Here is a 12131-nt window from a genome sequence, read left to right as displayed (position 1 = left end):
GGTCTAGGGCTGGGCCGGGGGGGGGGGGGCATTCTGGCTGGGAACAAAGGCAGGGGTGGGGGTGGCGGGCAGGGCCAGCTCGGAAACTGGAGGTGTTCCCTGCAGGAAGGAGGTGAGCGACACTTTGGGGCAGATGCATGTTCAGGAAGCCTGTGCCAGAGGTTCCTTGTATCAAATCATACCTTCTGCTGCCTCCAAGGGGCTGCCAGGAGCCTCCAAGGAGGATTGTGTGTGTGCTGGGGTTGGGGAGGGGTGTTGAAAAGAGAGTTATTAATTCAGCAGAGAGAGAGAAGTGGACAGAGAGACAGGCAGAAATCTGAGTGGCTCCTAACTGAGGTCCAGCCACCGTGCTGAGGTCACTGTGCTGCCCCCCACCTTTATCTATGGTCTCCTAGCTCACCTCTCCACACAGGGGTTGTCTGGCACACTGAGGGAGACAGCCATTATGTTTTAAGGGGTATTTTGGGGAACCCCTTCCACGGGGGCAAGGGCTGGAGGCTGTGGGGCTGGGGCAGAGCTCTTGTGACTGGCCTTGGGGTCTTCCTCCAGCCTGGGGAGAGGGGAAAGTCTGGAACATCAACACGTCCCATCCCAGGTGCTGGGTGACCCAGAAGTGGCTGGGGGCTCTAGAGAATGTGGCTGGGGTGGGAATCCTAAGCCTACAGGGGAGTGGGCAGGCAGGAGATGTTGGATCAACCCTCCCTCCCCTCCCCCCCCCTTCCCTGCCTTTGACTCTCTCTCCCTCCCATTTTCTTCACAGAGTTTTTGGTTTCATCTATGATAGGAAGGGTAGCTTCACTATTTGAGGGTGTGTGTGTGTGTGTGTGTGCGCGTGCATGCATGCATGCGTGCGTGCATGCATGTGTGTGTGTGTGTATGTACCGCCTCAGGGAGGACCCTCTCATCTGCCCCTATGAATTGTGGTGAGGTGAGAGAGAGAGAATCTGAGTTTGGCTACATGAGCTTGTGTCCATGTCTGATGCATTTAATTTTGTAAGGGAGGGTGTGCGCCAGGCACCTACCTCTGGGTAAATGTGTCTGTATATGGATCTTCATATATACGTATCTCTTTGTAATACCTGCCGCTGCCTGCCTGTGGTTTCGTAGTATGTGCATATCCCTTAGTAGGGGTCTGGGTGTCCTCGTATGTCTGTCTCTCTGGGTATATGCGGTCTGACTGTGTCTTTGTTGATCTTGCCTGTCTGTGTGCACGTGCATGCTTGTGCGTGGCCTCTGGGTCCGCCTTTGCCCCCAGCCAGCCTGGGTATCTGGCCATCTCTGCGTGGTACCACCTCTGTACGGGCACACCTCAGTGTGCCAAGATGGACTCATCACGAGGAGATGTGTGTAAGTGTGTGCGTGGTGTTTGTGCCTATTGCCATCTCTGTGGGCGCCCACGGGTCTCAGGGTGTGAGTCCCTGTGCTCTTCTGTGTATCTTTCCAAGTGATGGCAAAACAGCAGGATGTGGTTTGCCCAGATCTTCTCCCTTGGGTGGCAGCCAGAGTGATGTTATTTCATAAGACACCTGCTCTGTGCCCCTGCCTCGGCCTCAGGTGGACCCCAGGGGTGGCCTCTTCTCTGCCACTCAGTTTGTTTGTATTTGACCAGAGCAATAACCCACCCTCTTGAGGCAGCCGTCCAATGAGCCGTGGGTCCCAGCCGTGGACCTCTGGCTACGGTTGGGAGGAGAGGGGCTTAGCGAGGGTGTTCGGCTGCAAAAGACCATCACAGACAACTTCCTCTCCCCCTCGCACACACATATCTGACCCTATCGTGGGTGCCAGGCTGTGTGGTGCTATCCTGGGGCAGGCTTGGGGTCTGCAGTGTCTCCCTTCATTTGAGTGTACCCACAGCCAGGCGGTCACATGTGTGTGCATGTGACATGACTCATGCATCATCCCAGCGGCCCTGGGGGCCAGGGTTCACTGTGAATGTCAGCAGCAGACGGTGGGTGGCACAGAGGAGCGATGTGGGAAGGGTGCTGGGGGAGTACCCAGACGCCACCGGAGAGGTCCTGACCTCAAATCAACGTGTGCCCTAGGCCTTGTGTGGGAGAAAAGTGTACCCAGTTGGGAGGAGGGCCTGGAAGGCATTTCTGGGTGACTGTGTTGACTGGAGGGAGAGACTAAATCACCAAGTGCCCTGGCACCCCTTCTTCAAATCGCCTCCACACCTAGTTCCTTTGTTCCTCAGACCCATTCCTGTCCTGCCCTTTCCTCCTCACCCAGCCATAATTCCTACTTCACAGATGAGGAAACAGGCTCATAGACTAAGTGTACAGCCCAAGGCCTCAGAGTTCAATGTCTCTGGAACTCCAGTGCAGGCCTCTGGACTGCAGGTCTGGGAGGGATGGTCTGCCACAATTCCACATTCCTCCACCTTCTCCTCCCCTCCCCTGGGAACCCACATAGGGGTGAGGGGCTTCTGTGCGTCTGAGAATTCTAGGAAGAGGCCCCTCCTCTCTCCACCAGCCCTCCCCTTCTGGCATCCCCATTACAAATAACTCATTAGATTAAAGATTGAGCTCCCAGCTCCAACACCTCCGGAGGTTCCCCACAAGGCCTGAAGGTCAAAATCCCCAGTATTCACTGCAGAGCCTTCCAGCCGCAGGCACCGCCCCCTCCCCTCCATACCTCCACTCTGCCGTGACTTCGTGAACCTGCCCCGCACTTTCAGCTTGGGCCAGGCCCACCCACTGCCTGGGATGCCCCTGTCCTGGTGAAACTTGACTTTTCCTGCAGTGAAACCTAATAGACTCTCCCCCGCAGACCTACGGCTTTCCACGCGCTCCTGTGTGATCCCAAAGCATTTTGCTGGTGCCTCCCTAGCGCCCTGTTTGGCTCTCGCCTGTGAGCTCCTCTAAGAACTGACCGGTGCACGTGATGAATGAATGACTCTGTCCCTCCCGCTGGCTGGCGGGACACCTTTCCTGAGGTCTCGCCTCCGTCGCTCCGGCTGCAGCGCCCGCAGCGGAGGAGGTCGAGCGCGCGCTGGGCGACAGCCGGGGCAGGTGAGCCCCGGGGCGCCGCCACCCGGCCCGCCACCCCGGCCCTCGCCGGCTGCTGGCGCCTCTTCGCCCCGGTTACCGCTAGTGGCTGCTGTCGCTCAGTGGAGCCCAAGGAGACCGCGGCCAGAGCGTCCACCGCGCAAGATGGTGGCTCCCGAGTCTCCGTGAGTGTGTGCGGCGGGCACGGTGGCCGGGCCGGGCGGGGCGCCCCCTCCAGGAGCTTCGCGGCAGGGGGCGGGAGACGGGTGGGGGCCCTGCGGGCGGGGCAGCAGGGGGGGAGGCAGGAGGGGGGAGGGGAACTCCCCCACCACGCGCCCCCCAGAGGAAGTTCCCCAGCCCTCCGTGTCCGGCCCAGGGCGAGCAGAGAGCCCCTACCTCGCCTGTCCTCCGCCTTGAGCGTGGACCTTCCTAGGGGCTCCCGAAGGGAAGGGGCCCAGAGGGGACTAGGGAGGAGGCTGGGGACTGCCATCCTGGGGCCAGGTGAGCACCGTGTTTGAGGCTGACCTGCCAGGGTGGAATGGGGACCGCAGAACAACACACAGTCACCCCAGGGGCCCCACAAGTTGTGCCAGCTCACGTCCAGGTGGCCAGGGCATGGAGAGAGAGGTGAGAGGGACCTGGGTCTGACAGGTGCACACCCCTGGTCAGCTTTGGTCATATAGTCACATTTGATTTACACTCCACCCCATCCAGCCTGGTTCCTTCAGGTTGAGGTAGGGAGGGGAATGCCAATGCTTTGGCTGGGTTGCTCTCGAGGAGCACTGTCCAGTAGAACTTTCTGGGATGAAATAAATGTTCTCTGTCCGGGCCATTTAATACGATAGCCAGTAGCCACATGTGGCTATTGAGAACTTGAAATGTGGCTAGTTGAGACTGAGGAATTGAATTCTAAAATGTTTATCTAATTCTGATGAACAGCCACATGTGACTATTGCTACCATATCTGACAGAGCAGTTTCGGAATCCATCTTCCCATGCTTCCTCCCTACCAATCTTTTGTTCCTTTATCAAAAACAGTAACTTTATCCCTCTGCAGAATGGGACAGGATAGCTAGTTTCTAGGTATATGGAAGGGACTTGACAAACTTTGGAAGGGTACCACCTTGGACTTGCACCTCTTCCCCATCCTAAGATCCCTTGGGTGGTAGGCTGGATAGGGTCACACAGAATCATGGGATCTTAGGAGGAAGAGAGGTCAAAGGCAGCTGTTTTAGCCACCCAAGAGGTACCCAAGGCTTCACTCCATTGTTCTCTCTGCCCCAAAGCTGGTGCTTCCTTACTCATTCACTCCCGAAATTTTGTGGAGCACCTGCTGGGTGCCAGGCAGTGCTCCCTTCTCTGGGGTCCAGATGTGAACAAGTTGGTTACGTTTCCTGCCCTCAGGAAGCCTGCTTTCTTGAGAGAGAGGGAGACAGAGAGTGGGGGTGGGGGGAGGATGCCAAGCAACAGAAATGCAGGGAAAATAAGCAGATTTGTAAACTGTGGGGAGTACAATAGAGGAAACAAACAGGAAGCAGCAACAGAAAAAAAGGGGACCTCCTGGGAAGGGATAGAGAAGTCTCCTGGGAAGAGGCGACAACTAAACTAAGACCAGAGAGGAAGTGAAACAGGCAAAGTATTGAGAAGGGAGGATAGAAACATTCTGGAAGAAGGTACAGCATGCGCAAAGGCCCTGGGGATGGGAACCTGGCACTCTGGAGGAACTGAGGGATGTAGCTGGAAGGGAAGAGAGGCACAAGTGGCCACCAGAGAGGTCAGCAATGCCTGGACATTTGGCAGACCTCGAAAGGGATCCTGGCATTGGCTTCAGAGAACAAGAGGTCATAGAGGGGTTTTAGGCAGTATGTTTTAAAAAGCCCCCTCCAGGTGCTATAGGTCCAGATGGCTCAGAGAGGGTTAAGAGTGGGTGGAAACCCAGAGTGCCGTCAGGAAGTGACTGCTGTAGTCCAGGCAGGAGATGCAGGTGCCCTGGATGAGGCTGGTGGCAGCGGAGGGAAGAGACAAGTGAGAAGCTGATTGTGGAGGTGGGAGTGACAGCACCTGTGGATAGACTGGGTCCAGAATGTGGAAGAGAGCAGGGGCTGAAGGGGCAGGTTTCTGGCCACAGCACCCGGGTAGGAGAGCAGGTATTTCCTGAGCTGGGCTGACTGGGAGAAGAGCATATTTGTAGGGACAGATCGACAATTCCATCTAGACGAGCCAGGAACGTGGTTTGATGGAGAGGTATGGCGCCCAGAGGAATGGCTCAGGCTAGGCTTGTTTATTTCAGGGTGACTGGCAGGGATGGTTCTGAACTTTTTGGACGGTTTTAGGTTAGGAAGAGGAGGAGGAAGTGTCATCAGAGGTGGAGGAGTGCTGATGAGGGGAAAGGAAACCCAGGGGACATAGAGTCTTGGAAGCCAAGAGAAAAGCATGTTTCAAGGAGGGTAGGGTGAGCAGTCTAGGGGGAGAGAATTGATGAATTTCACCACACGTAGCAACAGAGAGCACCTTCCCTTGCACTGAACAGGCTACCCCTGGGATTCTGCTCATCTGCCCTTGTACTTACCCATTACATGCTAGGTTCCATTGCAGGGTGCTGGGTATATCTGGAGGACAAGACAGTCACCGCTTTCTTGGAGCCCAGACTCATCTAACCCATAGCCTCAGACACATGAAGTTCTTTCATAGGGCCCAAGTAAATCCTTTTAGTCTTTTAAACAACAAACTTGTGCTGAAAGGCATCTGGATGCCCAGCCGTGCATGCCCAGGGACTTAGGAATCCCAAACTGAACAAATGTGATCTTAGCCTTCTGGGAACCAAGTGCAGAGATACACAGAGAGTCCCTGAGTTTACCATATTGTATCACCAAGATCCATGCGCAGAGAATTATGGGAAGCTACAGGATAGGCACCAGCCCCGGCTGGGGGCTGGGGGCAGGGGAGGGCAGGGTGGCAGAGGGGATGCAGAACTGCTCTCCAGGAATGAATGGAGATTAGCCAGGGAATGGGGCGGGATAGGAAACTCCGGGCACAGAGGATGGAGGCAGGAGCAAAGTAACAGCTGGGTGTGTGGGGGGAATGGTAAGCCTTTGGAGCTGCTGGCCGAGCAGACGGGAGCGGCGGGAGGCTGGGGAGGGCCCCGCTGGCTCATGGTGAGGTGTGTAGACTCAGGCAACCATTTAGGACGCCACTGAAGAGGTGGAAGCGAGAGAGGGATCTGTGTCTGAGCTCGCCCTCTGGCTGCTGGGCAAGGGACGAATCTGGGTGCATGCCTGCAGAGGTGGAGGCAGATGTATCATCCAGGTGTCACCAGAGTCTCAGCATGGCCTTTGGGGTCAGGAGGACTTAGATTCTTTTTTGTTGTTGTTGTTGTTGTTTTTAGAGTTACTTTATTATTTTTTTAATTTCATTTTTTATTTTTTAAAATGTACATCCAAATTAGCATCTAGTGCAACAGTGATTTCAGGAGTAGACTCCTTAGTGCCCCTGACCCATTTAGCCCATCCCCCCTCCCACCACCCCTCCAGTAACCCTCAGTTTGTTCTCCATATTTATGAGTCTCTTCTGTTTTGTCCCCCTCCCTGTTTTTATAAGGAGGGCTTAGATTCTAACTCTGCCTCAGCCTTACTCTAACTTACTGCTCGTGGAACCCTGGGCAAATCATCTGAAGTCCCCAGCCTCGGTTTCCTCCTCTTCAAAATGGGGATGATACCACCCTCAGAGTACTTGAAAGAGGAATCTTGGCTTTCTCGTGGAGTCACTGTAAAGTCCTTAGCACAAGGCCCGATGAAGTTCACATTTGACAAATGGTAGTTACTGCTGTTGTTATTAGTAGGCGTGGAGAGGTGGGGACAGGGTCGAAGGACAGTTAGGAAGTTGGCTGGTTTTGGCCGCTGGCTGGACATGGCCTTCTGGTCCTGAACGGCTCACCTGTCATCGTTCCTGGGGCGGTGGAAGCATGAGCGAGGTACAGGCAAGCAGCTAGCTCCTTTGGTCTGGGGTCTGGCCCCCCACTTCTGGGCTTCCCTTCCCAGAACCCCACTATCAGGGAGTGTGTGTAAGTGTGAGTGCGCCCATGTGAACGTTCAGGGAAGGGAGGTCCAGTGAAAACAAAGGACATTCCTTGGTGCTGTGACTCCGGGAGCTCAGCTTTGTGCTAACTTCCTTCTGATGAAATAAGCGATGGTGGGCTGGAGAGACTGGCCATCCTCTTGAGTGAGGAGTCAAGGTCTGAGTTTGAGTCCTGGCTCAGTCACGAATTATTCATGGGCCCTGAGAACCGCTGTCACCTGGACTCAGTGCCCTCACCTATAAAATGTGGTTGCATAGATGATGCCAATCTTTTCAGAGCTGAGTTCTGACATGTTCCAGCAGTCAAAGTTAGTCAGCGCCTTGTCCTGGATGGAGGGAGACCCTCAGAGTGGGCTGGGGACCCCCAAACCTCCCCCACTTTGGATAACATTCTATGGCCCTTTGCATGACCCCACCCATTCCCAATAGCCCTTCCCCATTAGGTGCAGTCCACCCGTCAGCTGGGGAGTGCTCTGTGGGCAGCATGAACCCACCTCGGACCCCCTAACGCCTCTCCCTTGTCTCTTTCATCTCCAGTCTCCCACCGGCAGAGCGGGAATAACCATTCCCAGCTAAGTTAGATGGATGGTCCCCATTAGCCTGGCGCGCTGCTCCCCTCCTCCCCCCACAATTTCCATTGTCAAGGGAGGTGCTGCCGTGTGTGGGGGGAGCCTGGGGGACCAGAGCATTTGGGTGGGGTCGGGGGTGCCCTGCCCCTTGAGCAGGAATGGTACCCCCGGGGAAGAAACCAGCCGGAGAGGCCTCCAACTCCAACAAAAAATGCAAGCGTTACTTTAACGAGCACTGGAAAGAGGAGTTCCCCTGGCTGGACTTCGACTACGAGCGGAAGCTGATGTTTTGTCTCGAGTGCCGCCAGGCCCTGGTGCGGAACAAGCACGGCAAAGCCGAGAACGCCTTCACCGTGGGCACCGACAACTTCCAGCGCCACGCCCTGCTGCGCCACGTGACCTCGGGGGCCCACCGCCAGGCTCTGGCTGTCAACCGGGGCCAACCCACTTTTGAGGGCCAAGCTGAGGGAGGAGGGGCCTACCCAGACCTGGCCACCACCCCCACCCCCACGGGCGTCAAGGTGGAGGTGGACCCGGCCAAAGTGGCGGTGCTGACCACGGTGTACTGCATGGCCAAGGAGGACGTGCCTGACGACCGCTGCTCTGCCCTGCTTGAGCTGCAGAGGTTCAACCTGTGCCAGGCGCTGCTGGGCACGGAGCATGGCGATTACTACAGCCCCAGGAGGGTGAGGGACATGCAGGTGGGTGGCAGCCAGAGGTGTGGGGGAGGGCTCGAGGAGGGAGGACATGGAGCTGTCTGGGCACAGCGCCAGCATGCCAGGCCCCCGGGCAACAGCCAGAATGCTTCATTCATACCTTCACCCAGCAGAACCTTTCACTGAGGCGTATCATGTGCCAGGCCCTGGGCCAGCTGCTGGGGGCACAGCTTGGAAGAGGCCAGACCAGGCCCTGTCCTCAGGGGCACAGAGGTTTTCCCTCGCTGTCTAGGCCAGAGGTTGCAAGCCTGGAGCCTCGATCGGCCCACAGATACATTTTGTTGATTTTCACAGTGCTTTTGGAAAACCTAAGTTAATTTCCAAGTTAAAAAAAAAAAAAGAAGTGAGAGATTACACATAAAAATGTGGATTTGTGACTTCTGAAAAGCTAGGTCCCTATGCTCTCAGGGCATGAAGAGCAGACCCGGGGCTTCGCCATTCCCTTTGGTGTATCCCTGGCCCACTTCAAGCCCAGTACCGCCCATGTGGCCCCAGGGGGCATGCAAGTTGCAGCTCTGTCCTAGGTACCAGTTGTGTGAGTCCTAGGGGCTGGGGTGAGGGTGGGAGAGTTCGATCTCATCCTACAGAGTGATCGATGACAGACAGACAAACGGAGCACACAGTTGGGGTTCTATGTAACTGAGAGGGAACATGTCTATCAGTTAATCCCTGAGCAGCAGAGTGGAGGGAGACTCCCAGGAATAAGGCGGACTAGGGCAATGCCATAAAAGCACACATAAAATGCTATAGAATCTTTATGGTTCCTAAAGCATTTTTACACTTACAAGCACAGCAACATTTGTAATTGCCGACAACCCTTTTTTTTTAATTATTCATTTTTGAGGGAGAAAGAGAGCATGAGCAGGGGAGGGGCGGAGAGAGTGGGAGACACAGAATCTGGAGCAGGCTCCAGGCTCTGAGCTATCAGCACAGAACCTGACGCGGGGCCCGAACTGGCAAACCAGGAGATCATGGCCTGAGCCAAAGTCGGATGCCTAACTGACTGAGCCACCCAGGCGCCCCAATTGGTAGCAACCTTTTAAGAGCTTAGAGGCAGGCAGTGGCCTGATTTCAGAGCTGAGGAAACTGAGGCTCAGAGAGATGAAATAACTTGCCCAAGATCACACAACCAGTAAGATGCAAAGCTAGGAGTGGTCTGTCTGCCCCCAAGGTCTGTGCCCTTTCTTTCCCCAGTACTGCTGCCTCCCCTTTGCAGGAGGAGCCTAACTCTGTCCCTTCCTTTCTCTCCCTGGCTGTCCCAGGTGGCCATTGCCAGTGTCTTGCACACAGAGGCCTGCCAGCGCCTGAAGGCATCCCCATATGTGGGGCTGGTGTTGGACGAGACCAGGGACTGGCCCGAGTCCCACAGTCTGGCCTTGTTTGCCACTTCGGTGTCCCCCTGTGATGGCCAGCCTGCTACCACCTTCCTGGGCAGTGTGGAGCTACAGGAGGGTGAGGCCACCGCTGGCCAACTCCTGGACATCCTGCAGGCCTTCGGCGTGTCTGCACCCAAGCTGGCCTGGCTCAGCTCGAGCCTCCCCAGTGACCGCCTTGGGCGTGTGGGCCCACAACTCCGGGCCGCCTGCCCGCTGCTCACCGAACTACACTGCCTCCCTGGCCGGACAGATCCCGAGCCCCCTGCCTACCTAAGCGAATATGAAAGTGTGCTGGATGCCCTATTCCGCCTCCATGGTGGCCCCAGTTCTCACATGGTCCCTGAGCTGCGGGCAGCACTGGACCTTGCAGCTATTGACTTGGCAGGACCGCGGCCAGTGCCCTGGGCCTCCTTGCTGCCTATCGTGGAAGCTGTGGCTGAGGCTTGGCCTTGCCTGGTGCCCACGCTGGAGGCCTCTGCTCCAGCCTCCCCTACAGCCAAGGCACTGGCCCTCGCCCTACGCCAGTTCACCTTCGTGGCCTTCACCCACCTGCTGCTGGACACTCTGCCATCCATGCAGAAGCTCACCCTTGTCCTGCAGCCTGAAGAGCCGGACTTGGCCTTGTTGCAACCCCTGGTGATGGCAGCCGCAGCCTCCCTCCAAGCCCTGCGCAGCTCGGGTGGGGCGCGCCTCCAGGGCTTCCTGCAGGAGCTGGCGTCCTCCAGCTCTGACTTGGGCGGTGGGCGCTGCACCTACCGCGGTGTGGAGCTGGTCGGCTACTCCGAGGCTGCGGTGCGGGGCTTGCAGCGGCTGCGGGGGGCCTTCCTAGACTCCATGCGGCGGGGGCTGCGGGACTCCTACCCCGGGCCCTCGCTGGACGCCGTGGCCGCCTTCGCGGCGATCTTCGACTCGCGCGGCTACCCGCAGGCACCCGAGGAGCTGGGCGCGCACGGCGAGGGGGCACTGCGGGTGCTGCTGCGCGCCTTCGCCCCCGCCGTGGTGCGCCAGAGGGCGCTGGGCGACTTCGCGCTCTTCAAGCGCGTGGTGTGCAGCCTCGGGCGGCTGGGCCCGCGGGCCTTGTGCGCCAAGCTGGCCTGCGCGCGCTCCGAGCTGCACGAGCTCTTCCCGGACTTCGCCGCCCTTGCCGCCCTGGCCTTGGCGCTGCCCGCGGGCGCCGGCCTCCTGGACAAGGTGGGCCGCAGCCGGGAGCTGCGGTGGTGGGGGCAGAGCGGGGCAGGGGAAGGCCGGGGCGGCCCGGCGGTGAAGATCGCCGTGGATGGGCCCCCGCTGCACGAGTTTGACTTTGCACTCGCCGTGGAGTTCTTGGAGAGTGGGTGGGCGGAGGGGCTCCTGGGGTCACAGCTCACGTGAGGGCGGCCCCCTTCCCTCCGCCCAGACAGCCTGGGGCCCTGAGCACTCTAGGGGCCAAGACAGACTCTAGGTGACCGTGCTGCACCCAAGCTGACCCCCTAACTGTGGCCTTCCAACCACCTGCCCCGTGCTTCCTCCGCTCCACGCTGAGTACTAACCCAGCCCCGTGGGCTGTGGAGGAAGGGCTGTGTCGAGGGGGTCCTGGGCGAGCCCACGGAGATGTTGGGTTTGGGGACACCCTCAGGATCACTCCTGCCCTTGCCAGAGTTTGGGGAGGAGTAGCTCACCATTTTCCCTCTGGACCCAGCCCAGGTTTGGGCCATAGAAAAGCTGAGGAGTCTTGGTTGGAGGGAGAAAGGAAGACTGGGTCTGAGGGATTGAGGGAAAGGGGAATGGGTCCTTGGCTGTTAGCTCCCTGCCTGGCAGCATCTCTTCTCTTCAGATAGGACTAGACGGCAGATGACTTCCTTGGTGTCGACACAGCACAGCACCCTCTCTGTGCACAAGCTACCAGTTCAAGGGAGGTGGGAGTGGTGCCCTACCTCCCCACCCACTGGTAGGCTGCCTATATGTGGCTGTGTATATAGATATACACATCTACAAATGTAAAATAAATCTATCCTATCTTGCATATCGTTAACACACAAAAAATCGAAAAGGACTTCTTCCGGCTTTGCAATGACAGAGTCCAGAAAAGTTTCAACGGACTGCATTTATTTCTAATGTTTTTCTTCCTCAAAGTCTGGTTGCTCCCCAAAGTTCTGAGCCTTCCCCCGCCCTTGCCTCAGACCTTTAAGACCAAAGACTGTAAAACCACAGGGCTGGAAGGGCCAACTCTGAGGACCAGCCTCGGGCCACACCCAGGAGCTGGAGGGCTTTTTGCCTCCTGGGAGAAGGAGTTGGGGCCTCGCCAGAGCTGAGGGGGAGGGGGGGAGGACACATCCCTTCAGATTCCAATGGGTTTCCCATCCCCTCTGTCAGCCTTGCTGTGACTGTGTGGGCATTAGTGAGAGGGGTTTGGGTTTAACTTGCAATAAA

At 57.3% G+C, this 12131-nt stretch overlaps 1 protein-coding gene across 2 annotated transcripts; it reads left to right on the top strand.

The window, feature by feature from the left end:
• The first annotated feature begins 3038 nt into the window (after positions 1-3038).
• Positions 3039-12027, top strand: CUNH17orf113 (chromosome unknown C17orf113 homolog). Of its 2 annotated transcripts, XM_047093367.1 has the most exons (3): positions 3039-3172; positions 7599-8331; positions 9609-12027. In XM_047093367.1, exons 2-3 carry the CDS (start codon positions 7789-7791, stop codon positions 11091-11093), a joined length of 2028 nt encoding a protein of 675 aa, XP_046949323.1. In that variant the 5' UTR covers positions 3039-3172; positions 7599-7788; the 3' UTR covers positions 11094-12027. The 2 variants fall into 2 exon arrangements, with proteins under 2 accessions (XP_046949323.1, XP_046949324.1); XM_047093368.1 differs by lacking the exon at positions 3039-3172 and having other exon boundaries at positions 6519-8331.
• The last annotated feature ends 104 nt before the right edge of the window (positions 12028-12131 follow it).

Source organism: Lynx rufus, unplaced genomic scaffold (assembly GCF_022079265.1).
Source record: "Lynx rufus isolate CCGP_SWC_20201006 ecotype Redwood Valley unplaced genomic scaffold, mLynRuf1.p SCAF_34, whole genome shotgun sequence".
Lineage (NCBI taxonomy): Eukaryota > Metazoa > Chordata > Mammalia > Carnivora > Felidae > Lynx > Lynx rufus.
The sequence above is the reverse complement of the archived record's forward strand: the minus strand, read 5'-3'. Positions and strand labels throughout refer to the sequence as shown.